This window comes from Diabrotica virgifera, chromosome 5 (assembly GCF_917563875.1).
Source record: "Diabrotica virgifera virgifera chromosome 5, PGI_DIABVI_V3a".
In the NCBI taxonomy this organism is placed as follows: Eukaryota; Metazoa; Arthropoda; class Insecta; order Coleoptera; family Chrysomelidae; genus Diabrotica; species Diabrotica virgifera.
Genome location: NC_065447.1, coordinates 122,984,776 through 123,011,458, shown reverse-complemented (window position 1 = coordinate 123,011,458; position 26,683 = coordinate 122,984,776). Strand labels below are relative to the sequence as shown.

General features: G+C 33.6%; 1 protein-coding gene across 3 annotated transcripts in view; it reads right to left on the bottom strand.

Moving 5' to 3' along the window:
* LOC126884366 (histone-lysine N-methyltransferase SMYD3) overlaps positions 1-26,683 on the bottom strand; it is a 435,662-nt gene that overhangs the window by 352,832 nt on the left and 56,147 nt on the right. For 2 of the 3 annotated variants that reach the window (XM_050650298.1, XM_050650296.1), the window contains exon 3: positions 11,365-11,606. In XM_050650298.1, the coding sequence (XP_050506255.1) occupies positions 11,365-11,606 (242 nt within the window). Of the gene's footprint in view, positions 1-11,364; positions 11,607-12,782; positions 12,990-26,683 lie in introns of those variants that run through there. The other variant, XM_050650297.1, reaches the window with a different exon arrangement.

Sequence of the window (26,683 nt, the reverse complement as noted above, 5' to 3'; positions counted from 1 at the left end):
ATCGGTCAGCCTGGGACGTTGAGGCTTGCATTTCTCCTTCCTCCTCTGGAATTGACTTAGTCCTCGAAGTCTGGGAAACTTCTGCGATTAGTTGATCTAGAATTTGAATTTGGGCTGGCTGTAGTTTGGGTCCAAAAAGCAATCTGGAAATTCTTTTTCTCTTTCTGATTATAAAGACAAAAATAAATAGTAAGAAGAAAACTATTAAAATTAAACTGGTGGTGCCAAGTCCCGTTGAAATTTGTGGAAGAGGGTCCAGTGTTTCTATTGGCTGAAGCTGGCCATGGGTATCTGGAATTTTGAGTTTTTCAATTTGAATCTTATGCTCTGGTATCAATTTTATTGGAACGACTTCTGGGATGGAAATCTCTTGTGTGGTCTTTTTATTGAATTTGGTTCCTTCTATGACAATTGGTTCATCTGCCATTAGGATACTACTGGTTATGACTTTTTCTTCTCGAATCTTTATTGGATGGACTACTCCTAATAGTATTACTTTATTGGTTTCTTGGAAGAAGTTTTCTGTGACAACGACCTTAGTGCAATTTTGAACATTGGGTATGGAGCATCTGGATTTGATCAATTTTGTACAAATCATGTATTCAGCATGTCCACTACAGTCTTCGTACCATTTATTGTTAGCATAGAAATGTGTGGGTGGCAATATCATGATGTGATCTGCATTAGGGATAGGATAAATTCTATAAGTGAGGTATAGGTTGATGTCAAGGATAGGGATTTTTATTATTATGAGCATTGTTTGAGAAGTGACACAAACAAGGGCTTTAGATGCTTCTATGAGTTCGTAAGGATGGTTTTCATCGATGAGAAGGGCGTTTCTGGAATAAATTTGAAGGAGATTTTCCTTTAAATTTTCGAGTTCACTTAATGTGAATAATTCAATATTTGGGATATCCAAATGGGATAAAGTGATTGTTCTGATAAGTTTCATTAGGAATTCGTTAATATTTTGAAGGTTAATTATTTCATTATGTAAGGCAACATAACCGTCAAAATCGGCAGATAATTTATTAACTGCGGATAAAAGTACGAAACTGTTATTATTAATTTTGTTTATGAGTTTGTCGAATCTCGTATCAATTGATTGTCCAAATGAGATTTGGTTGTTAAATTTTTTTATGATTTCGTTTTCTTTAAGTTCAATAGCTGTAATGTGAGTTCTTAATATCTCTAGATCTGAATTATCGGGATTACCCGTTACATATTTGATAGCTGTACCGAGAAAATTAAAAAGTCCTCTTTTCTGTTTTCTAGTTATTTTGTGTAAATTATCTTTGGCTAGGTCATGTAAGTGAGTATACTGGGAATACAATGAGGACAAAGGTCCATTTTTTATAGGATGCTTAAAATAGTGGATAGGATCTCTTTCTAAGGTTTCTTCTAATTTTTGTAAATTTATGTGCAAGATGTGTCTGTGATAATGTGAGATTTCTCTGGACTTTCCAACTTCTTCGGAAAAGTAACCATTATTCGGAATTTGTTGGATCTTGAGATGTCCCAGGGATAGGATTGTCCTGTAAAGAAGTTTTGTCTATAAGTTTTCGGGTCCTTTTTGCAAATTTTAAGTGAGTGCTCGTTACGTTTTGTTTGTCAGTTTTACCAACTACTTTCGTCTTATCTTGTTTATCGGGACGTAATTTAGAATAGGGATTTTGTAATTTAGGTCTATGTTTTTTCTTAGTTACGTACAGGGGTTTTTCAAGATTTATTTCGGGTATCTCTTCGGCAGTCTCGTTTGCTTTGTCAAGTATGTTTCGTCTTTTATTTTTTTGTTTTTTATATAAGTGCTCTATAAAGGGTTGAAGTTCGTCTTTGTGTCTCTGGTTATAGGTTTCATATACCGGAAGATCAAAATCGAAGTGTATTTCTTCGGCATAAGGTCCGTAGAGAATAGAAAATAATTCGTGGAACTATGGATAGATTGATTATAAATTAATACAGCATGGGTAAAGATGTCATCTAAAGGATCGTTTGGATTTTGGTCTTTTAAAGTTCTCAGTTTTTCGATAAGGGTAGAATGAAATCGTTCTACAGGGGAGTTAGAAGAGGAGTTATTTACTGTAGTGAAATGTAGTTCAATTTTGTGAAGATTCATGAATTCTTTAATTACGGCGGAATTAAATTCTGTACCACTATCACATACTATTTTTTTGGGATAGTTGTGGTGTGAGAAGTAATGTCTGAGTTTGCTTAGGATTGATAACGAAGTTTTGTCTGGAATTTTGTAACATTGTCCGTATTTTGAAAATGAATCGATAACTGTTAGATAGAGATTTTTGTTGCAATGGAATAAATCTATGTGTATGATATCAAAAGGTTTTTGTCCAAGTAAAGGTCCTAACTGTGGGAGTTTGTAGGGACGTCTTTCGTATTTATTTTTTAGGCAGATTTCGCATTGATTAATATAGTTTGAAATAGTAGTTTGCATATTAGGCCAGTAAAATTTATTTTTTAAATGTTGGTAGGTTTCTACGATACCGTTATGATTTTCGGTATGGTATTTCTTTACGCATTCGATTTGTCTTTCTTCTTCTTCAATGTCTTGAAGCATTTTATTGCAGAAAAAGGTTTTAACGGTTGAGTCGATATTTTTTCTAAAATAGTTGCAAATAAAAGGTCTAAATTCGTGAGAGACTTTTATGGCAAATTTTTGATTGGGCCTTAAAATATTTTTAAAAGATTCTGCTATTTCTATTTTCCAATTCTCTGTGACATTAACATTGTATCTATGCTTGTTAAATATTTTTTTATAAACCATATCGAAATTGTCAGAGTGATCATTAATTATAATTTGATTCGTCGACATATTAATTGGTTCTTCCGAAATTTGGATTCCAGAAATGGGATTTTCGACTGCAGTGTGTTGCGTGTCATCATCATTTTGTAATTGGTCAAATTGTTCCAAAAATTCGTCCGGGTCAAATTGTTCATCAATATCTGAAGGTTCAGCACAGTTTGAGCTGGTACTTAAAGCGTTAATTTGTACTCTAGAAAGAGCATCAGCAACTTGGTTTTCCTTTCCTTTCTTATATTTTACATCAAAATTATATTCGTCAAGTTTGAGTCTCCAACGTGCTAATCTAGACGTGGGATCTTTAATTTTATATATCCAGACAAGGGGATTATGGTCCGTTTCGACTAAGAACCTTTGGCCATATAAATAAGGACGAAAATGTTTACAAGAATCTATGATGGCTAAGAGTTCCTTTTCGATTGTGGAATAAGCTTGTTCAGCGGAATTTAGAGTTCGCGAATAATACGCTATTGGATGATTGTTCTGAGAAAGCACAGAACCAATCGCTACATTGGAAGCATCAGTAGTGAGAACAAAAGGTTTTGAAAAATCTGGGTATTGGAGTACAGGGGCATTAGTTATCAGTTGCTTACATTTTTCAAATGACTCTAGATAATTAGGATTCTTAGGGTCGACTACGGCTCCTTTGCGAGTACATCTAGAAAGAGGGGACGTAATTTTTGCAAAATTGGGTATAAATCTACGATATTATCCTATAAGACCTAAGAAGGATTTAATTTCTTTGACTGATTTTGGCAATGGGAATTTTTGGATAGCTTCTATTTTGATAGGATTTGGTTTAATACCATCAGCGGTTACTAAGTGACCAAGAAAAGCAACTTCTTTCGTGAGGAATTCTGATTTATCTAATTGTACTTTCAGATTATTTTTCCGGAATGTATCAAAAATTGTAGCAATATGAACAAGATGCTCGTGTAAAGACTTAGAAAATATAATAACATCGTCCATATATACGAAACAAAACTTATGAAGAAATGGCCTAAGAACATTGTCCATTAATTTTTCGAAAGTGCTTGGGGCATTTTTTAAACCAAACGGCATCCTTGTAAATTCAAAATGACCATGAGGAACTGTGAAGGCAGTTTTCTCTATGGAATTGGGATGTACTTCTATTTGGTGAAAACCTTGAGCAAGATCGAGAACTGTAAAATATGTGGCCTTACCGAGATTGTCTAATATTTCGTCAATTTTGGGCAAAGGGTATTTATCATCTATTGTATTTTCGTTTAGTTTACGATAATCAATTACCATCCTAAATTTTTGCTCTCCGGATGCACCGGCTTTCTTCTTTACGATCCAGACCGGAGCACTGAATGGACTTATACTCGGTCTAATAATATTATTATCTAATAATTTATTTACTTGTTTTGTAATTTCTTCTTGCATATTTTTTGGATGCCTAAATCCTCTTACATAAATAGGATTTTCATCTCGCGTTCTAATTTCATGTTTAATGCCAGAAGTAAAAGTTAACTTATTTTTATCATCATAAAAAATGTCTTTGTATCTTTTGCACAATTTTAAAATTTTATCTTTTTCTTCTAAATTTAAATGACTAGTTCTGATAATAGAAGGATCAAAATTTGTTGGGCCATTTGAGACCTCATAATTATTTAATTTTTCTACATGAATAGGTTCAAGTTGAATATGATTACAGAAAGAAATATTATCTATGTAATTGTCCTTTGCAATGTGAATGGACTCTGGTATGACTACGTGATTAATTTCGGTCTCAGGGAATAAAATTTCACCTTCCGCAACGTCTACTGGAATTTTACTATACAGCGTTTGAAATGGAATTGTGACACCGACACTCTTAAGGGTCAAGGTTTTTGTCTGATAATTTATGACAGCTTGTAAATTTTCTAAATCGCGATTCCCAAGTAAAATATGAAATTCGCGATTCCAATCGGCGATTCGGGCATCAAAAATTTTATTTACGTTTATTTCTTCTAGTAGAGGGGTTTTTATATTTTGAAAATATTTACGAGTCACGTTCATTGAAGTTAATGTAAAGGGTTTTTCATAAATGTGAGAAGAATTAAAATAATTTACAGCTTTAGGGGAAATAATTGTATCAGAACCTCCTGAGTCAATTAAAACTTTTAAACCAGTTTTGGGCATGATAAAACATGGTAAACGGGGAGAGTTATTAATATTATTTAAGTTTATAGAAGAGGTGGGTCGTTGTTGAAAAGGTCGTACTGAAAATCCTGAGAATGTTCTTGGCTATCTGATTCGATGTCTTGTGTGAAATTTTCGGGATTTTCGTCAGAATTAGCATCTATGTTGAAATTATGAGTTCTTGTAGAAACAGTCATGGGTTGATTGGATGAGATTGTTTGTACACCACTCATAGGAGAAGTATAATTTCGATTTGGGACATTTCGTCTATTATAAAGATTTTTTGGGTTAGGTTTTCTGAAATTCGGATTATTGCCGAAAGTATTGGGCTGAGAATAATTTCTAGGAAAGCTGGCTTGATTAGCCTGTGGAAAATTTCTTTCGGGAAAATTATAGTTAGGTTGTTGTTGGTTAAAATTAGGTTGTGGCGAAAAATTAAACGTGGGCTGTTGCATATTACCAGGGGGATACATAAAGTTATTTTGAAAATTGTTCGGATTATTATTTCTATTATTAAATCTATCTGAATTGTTTTGATTAGAATTATTTGGTTTTTGTCTAAATGTATTCGGTCGTTTATTTTGTTGACCTTTCAAGAAATTCATGTATTGTTGTTGACTTTTGTGGTTATCGTATGCAATGCATTTTTGGAGGGCAGCTTCTAGAGAGTCAATTTTAAAATGCGACAAATATTCGCAATAGGGATCGTTTATGCCGGTACAAAAGGTTTTAAGGGCAATATTCTTAAAATAAGGGGTTTTGAACGTAACTGTGGCAGCATTGTCATTAAGAGAGATATGCTGTAGAAGATCATTTAAGTTATTGGAAACTCTTTGGTGATACTGGTCATAATTTTCGTTAGATTTTTGTACACTGGTAGACAGTTGGTTTACTAAAATTTCTTCAGAACGTCTATCGCCATATTTAGCGAGTAAAGCGGGCCGAATTTCAGTCCAAATAGTTTTGTTAGAATAGTTTAAAAAATCTCTAGGTTCACCCTTGATACGAGAAACGATATTAGCATTTAGAACAAATTCTTGTGGTTGGGTAATTTCTTGGGTACCCAAAAATACAATTAAATTATCAACCGATTTAATAAATGTGGAGAGATTATCTCCAGTAGAAAATTCGGGTAAAGTGTTACATAAGCTAGAAATATCACTATTAGACATAGGCATTTTTAATTTTTTAACTGATTTTTTAGAACTACGGATATTATTATGTTTAGAACTACTAGAAGTATCTAAGACAAGATTTTCAAATAAAACTTCTAAATTATCTCTTGAAATATCGTTTAAAATGCTCATAAAGGAAAGTAAGGAAAATAGACTTACAGGATGATGATCACTGGTGATATTATCTGCATGCTCTTCCTTCTTATCCCAGGTTCAGCGGATTCTCGTCGAACAACTGAAGTTGACCAGGAAACGGGTGGTTTCTGTACGAAGAATCCTGTTCGCAGCGCCAGAAATGTTGGGAACACTTAAACGTAACTTTTAAAAAAGGTTTTATTTGAGAAATCACAACTTTTACAACTTATGGAACTATTGTTATACAATTAAATACGAATTAAAAAGAACGCTGAAAAATGTGTGTTGCATCTATTTATTGGTTCGGTTATGCTGCGTCGGCTTCCGGGTCATCGGTCAGCCTGGGACGTTGAGGCTTGCATTTCTATATTAATATGTAAAAAGTTTTATGTTCTTCTTTAATAAAGGTTCTAAGAAAAAAAAATCTTGAAATAAATGCTTATTTTTGGTCTTCTAAAGTGTACTAGTGCCTTAGTAAAGTTTTTTTAATTTTCAATTTTGAAAAAAATGTTTTTTTTTTTCAATATAACTTAAATATTGTTAGTAATAATCTCAGAGTGTAAGTATGCTTTGCTTTGCTGAATATTCTGATTTTTTTTGTTTTTCTGTAAAAGGGGTGATACACACGCGAGTAAGTACGCGAACTTATGGCTCGCGACCTTTTTCGCGCGTGTATCACCGCAAGTACGCGTACTTTAAGTCCGCCGAGTAAGTACGCCGTCGATCCAACAAGTTTGAAATCTTACTCGTAACCCGTACGTGTATCACTGCCACGAGCCGCGAGCCTCGAGCCATCATGTTATTGCGTTTACAGTTACACTTATATTTTCACTAATTAAGCAAATTGCCTAGAAATAATTCAATCGTTTATTATTGAAAGGAGACAAGTTACATTTTATAAGTTTTGAGAAAACCGTAAAACACTATTTTAAGCTATACTAAATTATTTTGATTATTTGTTTTTGAGTAAACCTAATTATTTATAGGTTGCTTTATCCTCCTGATGAAAATATTACCATCTTATCTATGATATTTTGTTTGTTTATGCCTTCTTCTTCTACGGCACTACAGCCCAAATTGAGCCTTGGCCTCCTTTATTTTTTGCCTCCACCCTTGCCTGTCTGTGGCTGCTCTTCTCCATACACGGACTCCTAAAAGGGCTTGTGCGTCGCAGTTTACTGTGTCTTCCCAGCGCTTTCGTGGCTTCCCAGCGCTTTCGTGGCTTCCCAACCGGTCTCTTTCCTTGCATTCTAGCATTCAGTGCTCGTTTTGGTAGCCTATCCTCTCCCATTCTTATCACATGTCCGGCCCATTGCAATCTTTGTAATCTAATGAAGTCTGACAGGGGCGTTTCCTTATAAAGTTGATAAAGCTCGTTGTTGTATCGACTTCTGAAGATTCCGTTTTCCCTCACAGGTCCTAGTATTCTCCTAAGTACTTTCCTTTCGAATGTGTCGAGTTTGTTTTTGGATGTTTCTTTCAGCACCGCCATAGCATGTTATTGGTCGAATTAAGGTTTTATAGATTCTCATCTTTGTATTTCGGTGGACACTTTTTGAAATATATGGGAGAGGGCAAAATAAGCTCTGTTTGCCTGCGTTATTCTCTTCCTTATTTCTCCATCTTCTGATCCGTCGGCATATATTTCTACTCCCAGGTATGTAAACTTTTCAACCGTTTCAATGTCATCTTCATGTATAATGTTTTCTGGGACTATATTTCTTCTCGTCTGAGTCATTATTTTTGTTTTTTCTGTGTTAATTTCCAGACCTAGCATTTTTGTTTGTGTTTTTAACTCTGCATATGTTTCCTGTGCTCCTGTTGATGTTCTACTCATAATATTAATATCATCAGCAGAAGCGGCCAGTTGAACCGTTCGGTTGGTCAGTAGATTTCCTCGTCCAGTTTGCATTTGCCTAACCGCATACTCCAGTGCCAGGTTAAACAATGTTGGGGCCAGCCCATCTCACTGTTTTAGTCCCTGCGAAATGTTAAAAAAGTCTGTCCGGTGGTTTTGTATTCGTACACATGCCTGAGTTTCATCCATTGTGGCTTTAATGAGTCTTATTAACTTGTGTGGTATTGCCAATTCAGCCAATATATAGTATAGTTTGTTCCTTTTGACTGAGTCGTATGCCTGTTTGAAGTCTACAAACACGTTGTGAACATCAATATCGTGTTCCCATGCTTTGCTCAAGATCTGTTTTACTGTGAATATTTGATCCAGTGTCGATCTTCCCCGTCGGAAGCCCGTCTGATACTCTCCAATAATATTTTCTGCTAGTGGTTGGAGCCGTTGGTTTATAATATACGTGAAGACTTTATATGCTGTACATAGTAGAGAGATTCCACGGTAGTTTTTGCACTGGAGTTTGTCTCCTTTTTTATAGATCAGGCATACTATACTTTTCTTCCAGTCGTCGGGTATTTTCTCTTCTTGCCATACGTCTCTGATGAGCGCGTGGATGTGACTTGCTAGGTGGTCGCCACCTACCTTATATAGTTCTGCTGGTATTTCATCAACTCCCGGAGCTTTATTGTTTTTCTGGGCCTTAATGGCTTCGAAAACTTCCTCTATGGTTGGAGCTTCTACTCCATTCTCTTCTACGTAGATCATACCCATTTCATCTTCCATGTCTACTTGAGTTCCAAGTAGTGTCTGAAAATAATGCTTCCAGGTTTCTGTGACTTTCTGTTGGTCACTGATTATTTGCCCACTTTCATCTTTACATAGACTTGTTTGAGGTTTATACCCACTTTTTATCTTTTTTAGGTATTCGTAAGCCCCTCTAATTTCGTTGTTTTTGAAATGTTCTTCCATTTTTTCTATTTGTCCATTTTCATAGGCTCTATTTTTATTTCTACATGTCTTGTCTGCTTTCCGTCTTGCGACTTCAAATAATGTTCGTCTTTCCCGTGTTCTTCTTGTTATGTACATTTTGTGTGCTTCATTTCTTTCCTCGATTGCTTGTCTGCACTCGTCATCAAACCATGCTGCTCTTCTCTCCTTTTTCTTGTTTCCCAGGGTGGACGCTGCTGCTGTCAGTACTGCTGTTTTGATATTAGTCCATTTGCCCTCTATGGAGTGCAGTTCTAGCGTCCTTAACTCATTTTCGACTTCTTGTTCGAACTTCTCTTTACATTCCTGAATCTTCAGTTTTTCCAGGTCCAGTTTGTTTGTTCTTTGTTGTCTTTCGTTTCTTTTGCTGTTAACTCTGCATCTAAATTTGGTTTGTACTAAAAGATGGTCTGATCCACAGCATGCTCCTCGTCGTGTTCTCACATCGGAGATACTACTGGCTGCCCTTTTGTCTATCAGCACATGGTCAATTTGATTGGTTGTGGTTCCATCTGGTGAAATCCATGTCATTTTGTGTATGCCTTTATGTGGGAAGCATGTGGAACTTATAACCATGTTTTTACTGGTGGCAAAATTTATCAAAAACTCCCCATTCTCGCTTGTTTCATTGTGCAGAGAGTGTTTTCCTATTGTGCCATAGAACTGCGGTTCCTTGCCTATTTTAGCATTCATATCACCCATTATAATCGTGATGTCATTTTTTGGCGCATTATCATATACTATCTCCAGCTGTTGGTAAAAGCTTTCCTTTGTATGTTGCTCTTGATCTTCTGTTGGACAGTGAATGTTTATCATTGTTAGGTTGAAGAAGTGGGTGCGAATTCTCAACTTACATATCCTTTCACTGACTGCCTGGAAGTCGATGATTTTTGACTTAAAATCATTATCCACCACAAATGCGACTCCACATTCTTTGCTTCCTTGTTCCTTCCCACTATATAGAATTGTGTGCGTTTTAGTGTCCCTGACACCTTTCCCCAGCCATCTTGTCTCCTGAAGAGCAGTAATCATGATCTTATATCTTTTTAGTTCTTGCAGAAGTGCGGTTTGAGCTCCTGGTCTATTTAGCGTCCTCACATTCCAGTTTCCAACTGCATAGTCCATGTTTCGTAGCTTGAGTCGTTTCCGAAAGTTCCGTCCTGTATTCCGAGGCAAATGTTCAGGTTTCGTAACAGTGTGTTTTTTCCGGGAGTGGGTTGTCAGCCCACTGCCCAACCTTCCTCCTTTATCCGGGCTTAGGACCGGCAGTGGTGACTCCTGAGCTACTCGATTCACCCATTTGTCACCACAGGCGGAGTTGTTTGTTTATGCCTACCTTGTATTAAATTAAAATAGATCAAAAACAAGTGCTATACTTCACATCATGATTTTGACAGCTTACCACACTTATAAAAAATCAAATTATTCTTCTATTTAACAAAACCTGATCAAAAAAATAATCAAACTCTACTAAAAAACATAAGATTTCAGCAAAATTAGGTACACAGAAAATAAAAAATTTAACCACGAGGACAGTTTCTAAATTTTTTGCTACCGACGGCGACCGCGATCTTTAAAACCGCGTACTTTAAGTCTGCCGTATATCACCGACGGCGAGCCGAGTAAGTCCGCGATCTTTAAACCCGCGTACTTAAAGATTGCGTGTGTATCACGCGCTTAAGACAAAAATTGGTAAAGATTTGGTGTTTCCAAATTTGCATACACTCGTAAATAGTACCTCATTCAAGCTCTTTCAAAAAAAAGCAAATAAGCAAAAATAAGCACTTTGAATCGATAAAACTTACCGATCATTTAAATAATATATAGGTAAAGTAACTTTTGAAACGGTAACGATTAATTTGATAAGATGCTAATTAGGAGGTGATTTTCCTGAGTTTTTTTACCAAAAAAAGGGACCAACTTTATTTTGAGCGTAACTTGCTTACTTTTGATGCTAGAAACTTACAAAAAAAATAAAGCTTTCTTTAAACACTTTTAAAAAGTAGTAATCAGTTTTCCCCAAACATTGTTTGATTGTTTGTTTACTTCACGTTGAAATATTCTACTTGGACTTTGACGAACACCGAACACGAACCTATTTTTTATTAGCTATAACTCTGCTTGTACTGGGTCGAAAGATATACATACACCATTTTTTCACTTTTTTATCTACAATATTTTTACTACGAATGGTGTTATTAAAGAGTTTTATAATTGTATCTTTAAAATAAATCAATAAAATCTACGTAACTTACGTGACATCAAATCTTTAAACGTTCTAAACCTTATATCAGTATAATAAGATTTAGTATTATGTCCACCCTTTTCTAATACCTTTATAAGTCTTGCTAACAATCTTCCAGAGTCAGGTAATATTCTCGGACTTATTTGTTTTAGATATTTACATTCTAATTTATGTACTGTCCATCCTTCTCGCTGACACGCTCTCCCGCAATAATAAGTATATCTGCAGACTGAACATTTAAGCAACTGACCCCTAAAATGAGATATGATTATACACTCGAATGAAATATCGAATATTATTTAAATTTGATTAATTTTATTACGTAGGTACACACTCGTATACTCGTAAGTAGGAATAATTTGTTTTACCAACTTTAAAGAAAAATCATAAATAAAAAAAATATTAAAAGATACTGGAAAAATATGTGTTCAAAAAAAAAATAAACGATATTTAGATGAAATTATTAACGAATTTTCTTTCTCGTGTTGACCGTATTCTTGGGAAATCGCATTGTCCTGAAAATTAAAGTTCTTCTATTATACGTACTTAACCTTCGTTAGTATCGTGATACGACTTGAAATAAACTCTAATTTCTCGAAATTTCCAATTCACTTTTCAGACGTCAGGTAAGATCATTCTAGAACCCTCGGTCGTAAACACCAGCGGTAGGTTCATTCGGTGGTCAGGACCAGCATTACATTGCAACCTCCTTAAGAGATAGTTCCTCCTGGAACCGTGTCGGAATTTGAACTGTATGCTGGCATCGGAAACTGGACCCTCTTTTACCTCACAATTTTCGATCTGCACTAGTTACCATGCGGATTGCAATAGACTACTAACTGAACTCCGGTGTCTTTAAAGATTTCCTCCACTATATTTCGGACAATCCTCCAATCCAATTTGTGGCATTCTAGCTTTGGCATAGCTAAATTTTTGCACGTTGCGACTCCAGCACGTGCTCCCTCAACTGAAGTAATGCTTCCTACACATCTTGGTAGGTAGGTTGGTCATGGGCAGTGTTTTTTTTTATTACCAATAGAAAAAATAACGTAATGCATCTTGGAGTTTCAAAGCTTTACCGTTAGCGTGCAGTTGGCATTGAAGTTCTGAAACTCGACCAAACTTCCTTCGAAAGACGGGTGCCAACCGTTTAATACTGGCCGGGATGGTATGGGCCAGAGTAGTGATCTGAAAGTGCGAGTAGATATTGCTAGTGGTAACACCATGTCTTGTTTTACCGGTACATCCATATGCCCCATAAATACCTCAAACGTGAGGTCAGGTACTTCTTGAACTTGTGTTAACTTTCACTACTCCATCTATATCGTGGTCTCCTTTGAATGGCTACCCATCGAAAGAGAACATAGCCCGATTTCGAAAACCTATTATGACATCGTTAATTTGCTCCAAAATAAGGTGCGGACCTACCCAGAACTGCTGATACTTGGGAGAACAACAATTTCGCTGCTTTGAATTGTAGAACTAGACTTTGTCGTTCTTCTTAAAACATCTCTTTTAGGTTTGAGCATCGTACCGTTTCTTCATTCGGTCACTAGCGATCTGAAGATGGGAACGGACCAACTCATACATATCGTCCGTTCTTCTTCGCATTTCATTCACGTGATCTTCACCAGCTACATCTTCTCCAGGTCGACATCCAAACTCTAGATCTAGATCACAGGGTAGTCGCATCTCGCGTCCAAATAGGACTTTTCGATTTCCGAAGTAATTTTCTTTAATGTTGTAATTTCATTCCTAAAGAAAAATGAATGAAAGATGAAGTTTTTCAATCCTAAAAGCAACATTAATAATATTGAAAAAATATATATATATATATATATATATATATATATATATATATATATATATATATAGACTTTAGTTTTTTATTGAGGTTGCAGTCATTTATTTCTAAGGAGCAGGGTAAGAGAAACTCTGTGTTATAATCAAGAAATAAATTTTGCGAAAGCTTGATTATAACACAGAGTTTCTCTTACCCTGCCCCTTAGAAATAAATGACTGCAACCTCAATAAAAAACTAAAGTCTACATATTGTCAGTCAATAATACCAAACTTCTTTATATATATATATATATATATATATGATTATTAATATGTTGTGACTGTTAAATTATATAAATTTGTTAATTTTATATATAATATATATATATATATATATATATATATATATATATATATATATATATATATATATATATATTTACATCCTACTATTCTTAAGGACTCAATCCATACCGCAACCGTACAGCCTCTCCTATTTAGAGGTGTATATAATATTTTAATAATCGAATATATTGAATCTAGTGACAAAACATTCTTAATGCCCAAATTTCTATTTTGATAAGATGAAAATTAATATATACTTGTCTTTTTGGTTCCGTTATCATTATAAACTCATTACGATTTCTTACTTTTGCAGCCTCATGAGTATAATTTTAAACAGTATTGTGGTGTTGCGGCCTCATATACACAACATTATAGACTCAAACAGTGTTGTCAATTCGCTCACTGCGTATTTAGATAATTTGGGGTTTCCCCTTTGTGATTTCAACGAAGTTATTTCCTATTTCGCGATTGTTTAAGTAATGGGATACATGAAATCGGAACATATGGTTTTAAAATCGACAAAAGTATAATAATTTAATAGTCTGTATTTTTAAACAAACGCTTATAACTTTACTGGTAAAATATTTTAATGACTTCTAAAAATAATCTGAACACGATAATATGTATTGAAAGAAATATAATAATTTTGGTTGGGTCAATGTAATACTTTTTTAATATTTCACGTTGTTCATTCGTTTAATTTCTCAACGATAATACATAAATATATAGAATCTAACTTTATATTCGATAATTAGGTAATATAGAATATAATTAGATTCGTAGTTAATATACACCTAGAAAGCAAATTTCTTGAATTTTTATTAAATTTATTTTTTATACAGGGTGTCCCAAAAAGATTGGTCATAAATTATACCACAGATTCTGGGGTCAAAAATAGGTTGATTGAACTTCACTTACCTATATAAATAAAGCACACAAAAAAAGTAACAGCCCTTTGAAGTTACAAAATGAAAATAAATTTTTTTTCATATATCGAAAACTCTTAGAGATTTTTCATTGAAAATGGACATCTGGCATTCTTATGGCAGCAGCATCTTAAATAAAAAATATAGTAAAATTTGTGTACCCCATAAAAATTTTATGTTTGTTCCCCTAAACCCCCCAAACTTTTGTGTACGTTCCAATTATTAGTGTGGCACCATTAGTTAAACACACTGTTTTTAAAAAATTTTTGTTTTTAAGACTTTTTTGATAATCCAGTGTTTATCGAGATATTTTGAATATTTATCGAATCCACCACATATTTGTATATGTCTAAGTACGATTATAGAGACCTGTTAATAATCTGAAAATTTGTTAATAACCTATTTATAATTTACATTTTTAGGTATATTTTAAAAAAAGAAGCCACATCTCGATAAAAGGTGACTTATCAAAAAAAGACTAAGGGCAAAAAAGTTTTAAAAACACTGTGTTTAACTAATGGTACCACAATAATAGTTTAATTGGAACGTACACAAACATTTGGGGGGTTTAAAGGTACAAAACTCCCATAAAATACTTATGTAAATACATTAAAAAGAAGCCGCATCTCGATAAAAACTCGCTTATCGAAAAAATACTAAGAGGCAAAAAACGTTTTAAAAACGTTGTGTTTAACTAATAATGAATTAATTGGAACGTACACAAAAGTTTGGGGGGCCGTTTAAGGGATCAAAACCCCCATAAAATTTTTATGGGGTGGACAAATCTCACTATAATTTTGTTTTAAGATGATCCTGCCATAAGAATGATACATGTCCACTTTCAATAAAAAATCTTTAATAGTTTTCGATATATTGAAAAAAATCGATTTTCATTTTGTAACTTCAAAGGGCTGTAACTTTTTATGAGCACATTTGTACTAAGGTAAGTTAGGTTTAATCGAACTATTTTTGACTCCAGAATGTGTGGTATAATTTATGACCAATCTTTTCGGGACAACCTGTATATAGGTCAGTAAAATGAAATACGGCGATGAATTAACGTGAAATACGGCGATAAAATTTCACAAAAATTTGGATATAGGTTCCTCTTATAAGTACTCAACTTTACTTCTGAACTTGTGCCATTGGTTGCTTTTACTTGGGAGTTGAAATCTTGTAGGCGAAAAAACGTACGTTCAAAAAATGTACGGAAATGGATAAATTAGCAAATTTTAAGCAACTCTTGTGCTATATAATTTTTGCTCTAAGTTAATACTTTTCAGTTATTTGTGAGTGAAAATGTTAATTTTTCAACGAAAAGAACCACGATTTTAGACGGTTTTTCGTAAATAACTCAACAACTAAATAATTTGTAAAAAAAATAATATTAGCAAATATATAGCTTATAAAAAATAGAAAACGGTACATTCATGAAGTCTGTAGACTCAAATTACAAATCGAGTATTTCAACGTGAAATAACCAAAAAATGAAGCACTTTTTGGGAAAATATGCAGAAAACTCAAAACTTTTATTTACTTTTCTAAATTTTTCCTTTCTTATGACTAACACTTTTTAATATAATTTTTAAAAAAAGCATTTTTTTTTTCAACATTTCGAAGTTTGTTTTTTTATTTTATCAGTAACCACTTTCTTTTCAAAAATAAGCACTTTGAACCGGTGGGTGAAACTTAAAGATCATACATGTTTCGACGAGTAGTCAAATCTAAGTATTCAAGCTTAAATAACGGGAAAACGATGCAATGTATAAAATATACCTGCTAAATATTTGTCAAAGTACTTCGCAATACCTATCAAATGAGCTTAAGAATAAGTTAATAGCGTCAAAATTAAGCAAGTTATTATGAAAATAAGAGAACCCCTTGGAATTTAAAAAAAAAATTCCATTTCCACAAAAGTTAAAATTTATAATAATCCTTACAAGAACTTCTTTATATTAGCATAAGTAATGATTTCAATAATTTTGACCGGTTTAGAATGCATATTTTTGAAAAAAAGATATAATTTAAAAAAATCATAATTTTTCAAATTATTGTAATTTTCATATTCTTTTGATAATAACTCCAAAAATAATCAAAATACGTAAAAAATTATATAGAACCAAATTTTAGTTTTTTCTGTCAAATATTTTACTATTTCTATAGGGTAAAAAATAGCCGAGATAGAAACGTTTAAATCTTGAATTAACCTTTTATTTTTAAAAAAGTAAGAGGTATAAAAGATTAAGTTTTACGTGGTGAAATAGCCCTTCAAACTAACTTTCAAACGGTTTTTAGGTGAACATGATATCGTAAAAGTGGACGGAGGTATTCAAAAAACATAACATTTTTTGGAAACATTTTTAAAAGATAAATTTTGAAAAAATTTTGGAGCATAAATTTGAATGCCATCAACATGTTCGGGGCTCATTTGATAGATATTTTTAAGTACTTTGACAAATGTTTAATAAGTTTATGTTATAAAATGCATCATTTTTCCGTTATTTCAGCTTGAACACTTAGATTTTTTACTCGCCGAAAAAAATATACATTCAATCACCTATAACTCACTTTTAGTTAACACTAAAAGGTTTTTCTAGTAAGGAGTTTATTCCGTTTTTTATTAGCTTCAATATTGGTAATAATAACTTTTTTGTAAAATCTTATAGTTTTTGAGCTATTGATGAAAAATCGGTTAAAAACATGTATTTTTCTCAAGAAAAATTAAAATCAATGATCTTTAATAACTCAAAAAGTTTACATTTATTTTAATAACTTTATATAACAAATGTTGCTTAGAATTTGTTCCTCTATCGAATTATGGGGTTATTTTGAATAAAATAATTTTCACCCCCGAGAAGGGGTGACATCCACCCCAGGGTAAAAGCGCAAGTTGGCACCATGTCACCTTTGTTCCTTGAGATATCCTCTAACTACTCACAAATTTTCATACAAATCGATGGAGGTTCAACGAAATCGGAGGTAATAGCTCATATCCACCTTCAGTGACTCCACTAAAAGGGAACAACTTTATTTTGAGCGTCGCGTCACTTGCTTAATTTTGGTGCTAAAAACTGTTATAAAAATCAAAAACAAAGCTTTTATTAAACACTTTTAAAAAAATTTGATGAGTTTTCCCTGAAAAGTCTTTAATTTTTTGGTTATTTAACGTTGACATGTTCAATTTGGAATTTGACGACTAAGAACCTACTTTTCATAACTCTGCTTCTACGGGGTTTACAGACTTAATTCATATTCTATTTTTTCATGTTTTTATAAGCTACATTTTTGCTAAGAATATTTTTTTGGATAAAATACTTACTTTTTGAGTTATTTGTGAAAAACCGTCTATAAATTTGTGTTTTTTTTTTTTTGTTGAAACATGGACAGTTTCACTCGCAAATAACCCAAAAAGTATTATCTTAAACGTGAAAAGATCCAATAAAACAAAAGTTGCTTAGAATTAGTCAGTTTATCCATTTTTGAGAAGGGGTGGCTTTCACCCTTCAAGTAAAAGCAACCCTGGGCTCACGTCCAAAACTGAAGTAAAGGGGAAAAGGAACCTAAATCCATATTTTCAAGCAAATCCGTCATTTACCTAATAGGCAAAATGCCTGTTTTTCTTCGGCTGTGCCTCCTACTCAAATGAAATATTATCATCTCGTCTCTTTCGTTGTAGATATGTGCTTCTTTTTGAAATGCTATTTATCCCGTATTATTCTAACTATTCTGTCTTCTTACATTTTACTGGTAAGCCTATTCCATTCTCTTCTTCTTTTTTGCACTCATTCTTTGATGTTGTTTATTCTGCATATGTGTCTAATCTCATTACTCATTTATCTGTCCAATAGTGTTTGCGATTATTCTTCTTACTATTCAAAACAAGTAATTGGAATTCGTAAATCCTAGGTTTTCATCCAAAGTGACCGAAAGTAGAACCGGAAGTCGATATTTGAACTATTCGTGTAACTTTGCGTCCGTCGATTGATATACGATTTCACTAATTTTGAGTAATTTTTACTAAACTTTCGGTCATAACTGTTTAACCTGAAATGACTTCCAAACCTGAACTAAAAATTCATGCTCGACTTTTCAATAAGCTTCGATTGCTATGTCACAATGTACTATTTCTGCAACTATAATATGGCACTTTCCGGTTAGAATTATTTAATCGGAAATGATGTAAGAATCAAAAATATACATTTGTTTTCATCTTGCTAAGGCACGCCGAATAATATATCGCTTATACTATTTAGGTGACTTTAAAATGGTACTTCCGCTTGCAACTCTAAATCCGAAAGTCGGGCGTCAAATTTCTCATCTTTAATACCACCCTTGGGTTACAAGCTTTCATTCGATATCTCATTTGTCATTCTATCGGTATTAATAACGGAAGAGTTATATTCGCGGACAGACAGTCACGAAACCGGAAATATATATTTGTTCTCGTCTTACTAAGGCGCGTCGAATAATATATCGCTTGTACTATTCTGACGATGTTAAAGCAGTATTTTCGGTTTCATTTCTAAAACCAGAAATCCTTGGTCAAATTTCTACCCCCTTTAGTACCTTCCTTGGTTATAAACTTTCTTTTGACACCTCATTTGTCATTCTACCTAGTATAATGACGAAGAAGTTGTGTTTATGGACGGACAAACATGCATGAAACCGGAAGTATATATTAGTTTTCGTCTTGCTAAGGCCTGTCAACTAATATTTCGCTTGTACTATTTCAGCGATTTTAAAACAATATTTCCGGTTTCAACTGTAAAACCGGAAGTCGGAAATCAAATTTCTAATATACCTCTAATAAAATTTTTGGGTTAGAAATTCCCATTCGACACCTCATTTGTCACTATTTATTTTAATAACGGAGGAGTTATATTCGCCGACAGACAGACTGACGGACGGACAGGCATGAAACCGGAAGTATATATTAATTTGTTCTCATCTTGCTAAGGTGCGTCGAATAATATATCGCGTGGACTATTTCGGTGACTTTATAACAGTACTTCCGGTTGTAACTATAAAACCGGAAGTGCAAGGGCAAATTTACCACATTTAATACTATCCACACAAAGGCGATTAGGCCTTACATGGGCATCATTTTGCAAAGTAAGCCATATTCTAAAAAGCTCAATTCCTAGGTGTATTAAGCGAAAGGTTTATAACCAATGTGTTTTGCCAGTACAAACTTATGAAGCAGAGACTTTAGCACTGACGCAAAAATCAGCAAATAACATCAGAGTCACACAACGAGCCATGGAACGTGCAATGTTGAACGTGAGCCTTCGAGACCACATAACAAACCAACAAATCAGACAAAGATCAGGAGTTCAAGACGTCATCGAAAACGATACGACGCTTAAGTGGAACTGGGCAGGGCACTTAGCTAGAACACAAGATGGACGGTGGACACAACGAATCATGGAATGGAGGCACAGAAACTATAAAAGAAGCCGAGGACGACCACCGACTAGATGGACCGACGACATTGCAGGAAACTGGCTACAAGAGGCCCAGTGTAGAGAATACTGTAAAGAACTGAGGGAGGCCTACGTCCAGCAGTGAACGCGATTGGCTGATTGATTGATTAATACCATCCTTAGGTTATAAGCTTTCATTCAACATTGCATTTAGCCTCATTTATTATCCTTCTATCTGGTCTAATGACGGGAAGAAGTTGTGTTTATAGACGGACAGACAGACATGCATAAATTCAATGTTTTCACATTTTTTTAGAATGGGCGAAAACAATATTTATTTTTATTTATGTAACAGCGATAGTTATATTCTGAATTACAAACATATATACATACCTACCTTAATACATGTGTTAATGAAAATTTAAAGAATTGTGGAAAATTTCTGTGAAACAAATAAATAAAATAAAATATACCTAATGCAATTCAATACATTTTCTAACACATAAAAATGAACAATACCAGTAAATCACCTGTAAGCAAGACGATTGTAAAATATGCGGGATAGAATGATTCAATATTCGAGCAACAGTGTTGCCAGCTAAGTCGAGGCCATAATGTCGTATGACAGTTTAACACATGAAGGATATACACATTGAATATACACATAAAAGCGACCTCCAACGGCAAATGGCTGAACTATAAGCGACGTTACGGACTCATTTTGTTTTAAGATTTACAGGAATTCTAAGACACCAACAAGATTTGTAACATTTTTGTTTGGTAGGTAGAGGTCTCTAGTTTCTCATTCAACAAAACTTTGGTAGAAAATGACAACCAGTTAAAAGAAATACATGAAAAAAATTACGGACTCCGTATATTGAGGCCGTAAATCGCTCGAGTCCGTTGTGTATGGTCAAAACCTTAATACCGAGTCCGCAATGTTAAGAGGATATATATATATATATATATATATATATATATATATATATATATATATATATATTGATGCACGTTAAGTTGTGACTTCCGGTATACAGAAGAGGCTGTCCGACTTCCACCTTTTCTACTAGGAATTATTTTTTAAAAATTGTGTATTTGGTAAAAGGGGGGCTTATAAAATGGGTCTACCTATTGAGGGGAAAGGATTTACCAAAATAAATTTTGTATATATATACGTATATACCGAAGCGTACAGCATACGTTATGGCTTCCATATATAGGGTAGTTCAAAGTGCGTTGTCACTTCCAGCGGTGTTGTCATATTTTGGAAGTCACAACGACTCGTCTGCTGATTTACCTCTTACTTTAAGCGTAATGTGTGATCTTTTGAAACTTTTACTGTGAATACAGTTGTGAATGCAGTTCTATGTTTTAAAGTTGTCTATTTAAATTAAAAGATTGATATTCTTTTGATTAAACAGGTTTACAAAAAAAATACATTTCGGAATATTTGACGAAACCATATGACTAGGGGGTTTTTGGGGTCGCTGGTCACGAATCCGTGGTCCGCTGACCTCTATCACGTCAGGTAATGGTAATCTCAAGGTCAAATCAAGATAAACCGACAGTCGCTCTGAAAAAGTATATTAGGGGGTTTTTGTGGTCGCTGATGACGAATTTGTGTCCGCTGACCTCTATCACGTCTAGCTCAAGGTCATTTCGAGGTCAAATCAAGATAAATGGACACGATCGCTCTGAAAAAGTATATTAGGGGGTTTTTGGGGTCGCTGATCACAAAACTGGGGTCCGTTGAGCTCAACCGCGACAGGTAAAGGTCATTTCAAGGTCAAATCAGTTTTGTGGACTTGTCCTGATTTGGCCTTGAAATGACCATTACCTTACGTGGTAGAGCTCAACGGACCGCAGTTTTCATGATCAGTGACTCCAAAACCCCTATATTTTCAGAGCGATTGTGTCGATTTATGTTGATTTGACCTTGAACTAGACGTGATAGAGGTCAGCGGACTAATGATTCGTCATCAGCGACACCAAAAACGCCCTAATATACTTTCTCAGAGCGACTGTCGATTTATCTTGATTTGACCTTGAAATGACCTTTACCTGGCGTGAAAGAGGTGAGCGGACCCCGGATTCGTGATCAGCCACCCCAAAAACCCCCTTGTAACATGGTTTCGTCAAATAGTCCGAAATTTAGTTTTTTTTTGTAAACCTGTAGTATTTATGATATGATTGATATTTATTTTACAAATACTAATATTTTATTATTGCTGCAAAATGGATTTTTTGGAATTAATTAAAAAAGTGTTATTAGTAAGTAATTTATTTATGAAAATTATATCAAAAATTTTAATAAATAAATTTGAACTTATAGGAAATTTTAATATTTATTATTTTTCTTGATTAAATTTTGAATTTTAGATTTTATTACAGGCACCGTCCTTTTAATTTTTGATGTACCAATAATAATGTGTAATAAGAAAATTAAATGGCTAAATACACCAGGTGGGGTTGAGCTGCTAAAAAGCTATCTAGATCCATCTTTTTAGAGCAGATTAGTCCCAGTCTGCTACTCGATACTATTGACTGTGCTTCTCCAGTTCTTTCTATCCTCTGTCTTTTTCTGCTAGTCTCTAATTCCTGCCCTATATAAATTTTCCTTTACTTCCTGTAACCATTTATTCTAGTTCCTCCGCGTCTCCTTCTAACTCCGGGTTTCCATTGTAAAATTGAGTTTATAGTTGTTACGCTACCTGCTCTCCATATATGCCCCAACCATCTAACACTGTGCTGAAATCTGAAAATCTGGAATAATATCTACCCGGGTCGAAACATTTTTTTTAATATATGAAAATAGTTATTTATGAAACAGTTCGTGAAGTATGCTTTTTACGAATGCACGTGATGTTTAGAGCACAAGCGACAACGGAGCGAGTGCTATACATCGCTTAAGTTCGCAAAAAGTACTTCACGCACAGTTTCATACAATATTTTATCTACGATAAACAAATAAAAAAACTGTAACTCTTCATCACTGGAATTCATTCCTATTCTACAATTTTTAGAAATTATTTAAACATTCTAATTTCTTTCAAACCACAAAACTGTCAAATTTTTTTTTTGTAATTTATTGCTCATTATGTCATCACCATGACAACGCGAAAGTTAAGGATATTTGATTATATGAAAGTGTGTCAAAAACAGTGCGAAAAAGTAAATCCCGTTTAAAATACATTGTTACTTCACGCACACGTTATCCATTAAATAGATCGATGCAGATCGGCCTTATATCGGATCCTCTACTATTAGTCCGTTCGCTGACGGTAAAATATTGCAAAACCCATAAATTTTAAAAAACCGCTTAGATCAGGGGTGGGCAATTACTTTTAAGCGCGGGCCAAAATGAAAGTTTCAAAATGTCTCTCGGGCCGGAGGACTATACCGGATATGTACGCTGTGCCCACGCGAATTTTTTTGGTGTAGTTTATTCCCTGCCCAAGAAATAAATACTATAAGTATTATTTTAAAGCATTTGGACAAAGAAATTTGACTGTTAGTAATTAGAAAATGGTAATAATAAATTGTCCTACTTGGGAATACATGCGAAAAACTTGTGCCCAGTAAAATATGTCACGTAATTGAAAAAAAAATGGTCATTATATTAAATCATAAGAAGATCCAGAAAAAGAACCAGATAAAAAATGAAGATATTGAGCAAGTGGACAAAATGAAATACTTACTTAGGAGTCTGGATTACGGAAGATTTAAATTCGAAATCATAAATTCGATCAAGAGTAGAGCAATTGAGGGTAGACTTTTTGAAGATGAGGACATTTCTGAGTCACCAAAGACTCAATCTGCAAATCTGATATTAGTTGATAAAATGTTGTATATCCACTCTATTCTTTTTTATGGTGCCGAAGCTTGGATTGTTAATGTTGACTTAATGAGAAAGCCGGAAGCTTTTGAGATGTGGCTTTTTGGGAGAATTTAGAAAATACCATGGACCGATCATATACGAACAAAATGATGTTGCACGAAATGGAAAGAGACAGAGAACTTTTGACCTCCATTAAAAGGAGACAGACAGCATATTTACGGCACATGCTCAGAAATGATATGTACGAGTTGTTCGAAGGAAAAAGGGGTCCTGGTAGACGACAAATATTCTGACTGAAAACATTTGAGACTGGACCGGGTTAAACACACAGACGCTTTTAAGAAAAGCAGAAAATAGAGACGAATTTGCAATGGTGTTTTAGCCAACCTTCATTAGTGGAGTCGGCGTTAGAAGAATAGTAATAAATTAATGGTAATTAAATAAATCAGTTATTGAAAGATTTTATTTTCTTATTTATTTATATTTTAACGATACAAATTAATTTATATTGATACATATTTTGTAAATATACCTAATATTAAATAAAATTATAAAAAAAAAAGACAAACATTAAACGTTAAAATTAATAGAATACTCATTATAAGTATAACTTCTATAATAGTTAATGCGAAACGTGAAATCGCGAATGTTCATGTGATATTATTTCTTCAAAATTGGGATCCAAATCACTTGTAGCAATCCTTAATACCGAGTGTAGATTTTCGTCAGTAATTTGTGATCGATATTTATTTTTCGTGGAAACCATCAACGAAAAAGTTCTTTCACAAATATATGTCGAACCAAATAAAACTAGGTATTTTTGAACATAGTTTAAAAAATGTTTAAAATGTTCTGTATTCAAAGCACCGTAGAAAGCACTCAATTCGTTTGATTGAACATTTTCTTTTAATAAATTATTTGCCTGTAAGTCAATTAATTCTAGCTGAATTTCAACAGGAGCTTCTTGCACATCGAAATTGAAAGGTTGACTAATTAATGACAAAGGTTTTTCAATAGCTTTGAAATCTTGAAATCTTCTTTGGAATTCAGTATGCAGGTCTTGTGTTACTGAACTATATTTAAGAAAATCAGAATTTTTCAATAATTCTCGTCGTGTTTGTAATGATGGGAAGTGGTTTAATATTTTTTTATTAAAGTTCTCAGCAAATAAGTTTAGTTTTATCATAAATGCTTTGACATTTGAGTGCATATTGAAAGCGAACTGGTTTTTCCCTTGTAAATTTACATTAAGTTCATTTAAATATTTTACAATATCTACAGAAAACGACAAATCGTTTAGCCATGCCTCATTTTGCAATTCAGGAAAATCATGTAGTTTTTCTTTTATCGACAAGAAGGATACTATTTCATCAAGCAAATATTGAAATCTGTCCAAAACTTTACCGATGCTAAGCCATCTCACCTCAGTGTAGTAAGGAATTTCGTAAAAGTCACTTTCAATTTCTTTCAAAAATTCAACAAACTGTCGATGATTTAAGGCACGTTCCTGGATAAAATTTACAACTTTTGTCACAACAGTAACGACGTGATTCAATTTTAAAACTTTTCTACATAACACTTCTTGATGAATAATGCAGTGTAAAAATAATATGTCTTGTTCTGGCTGCAACTGTTTTACTTTGTCGCTGATTCGTTTTAGTAAGCCCACATTTTTCCCTGTTAAACTAGGACAGCCATCCGTAGTGATGCTTACTATTTTGTTCCAAGGTAAATTTACTTTAACTAAACACTCTTCAACAGCGTTAAAGAAGTCTTCACCGGTAGTTGTATCTTTCATTGGATGCACACTAAGAAGTTCCTCGCGAATTTCACATTTTTTGTTAATGCCCCGAATAAATATTAATAATTGACTTGTGTCAGTAATATCGCAGGACTCATCCAACGCATGAGAACAATATGTAAAATCAGCAATTATTGTTTTTAGCTGGTCGAGTAAATTTCCTGAAATATTTTCGATCCGTCGTACTATTGTTCTCCTTGACAGGCTTAAATTTTCAAAAATATGTTTTTTTTCAGGACAACATATCTCCGACACTTCTTCCATGCACTGTTTAACAAATTCTGCTTCAGAAAAAGGTTTACATAACTTAGCAATTTTGTGTGCAATAACATAACTTGCTTGTGTGGTAGATTTCTCGATGTTACTTTGTTTGCTAAAAATATTTTGTTGTTTATTTAAGTTTTTTGCTAAGTTGTCTGCAGCATTTTTAAGTTCTTCTAAAGAAAACGATGCATATTTTGGATGTTTTGATGTAAAATGCCTCTTTAAATTATATTCCTTGAAAACAGCAATGGTTTAATGGCAAACTAAACAAATTGCTTTCTTACCAATGTTCGTAAAAAGGTATTTTTCTGTCCATGCTTCATTAAAATTTCTGCATTCCAAATAAACTTTTCTTTTTTTAGATTGTATCATTTTGCAAATGCTTACAAATAAATATTTTAATACAATAAAATAAAAACAATGTTTTCAAATTTTACTTACAAAATGTCCTCCACTTTTTCAATTTATTATATATTTGCAAAATAACACACACTGTATCAAAAGAAATATGAGGAGTAATAGGAAATACGACCAGTGCTAAATCAAAATAAACTTATACGCGTCTTTCGAAGTAGTTGTAAAACTTCGGCAAAAATCGGTAACAATGAATTTTATGCTGAAGTAGGTATTCCAAACAACCATACTTAATTCAGATTTAATAAATAAAGAATCATATTATTGGGACCAAAGTGCTGAGGTATTTAGATCATAAACTGTCAGTGATATGGTTGAAATAGATACCCAAACACCGAGTGCTTGTCTTGAGACCTTGAGAGTTAAATACGATTATTAATACCGAATAAACAATTATGAATCTCCGGGGATTTCCCTATATTTTAAAAGAAATTTAAAGTAAATAGTTACAATTAAACAGTTTTTAAAAATATAGTTAGCTAAGGCTGTTCGTAATTATAATACTCTCTATTATTTATATATTTAATAATTTATGT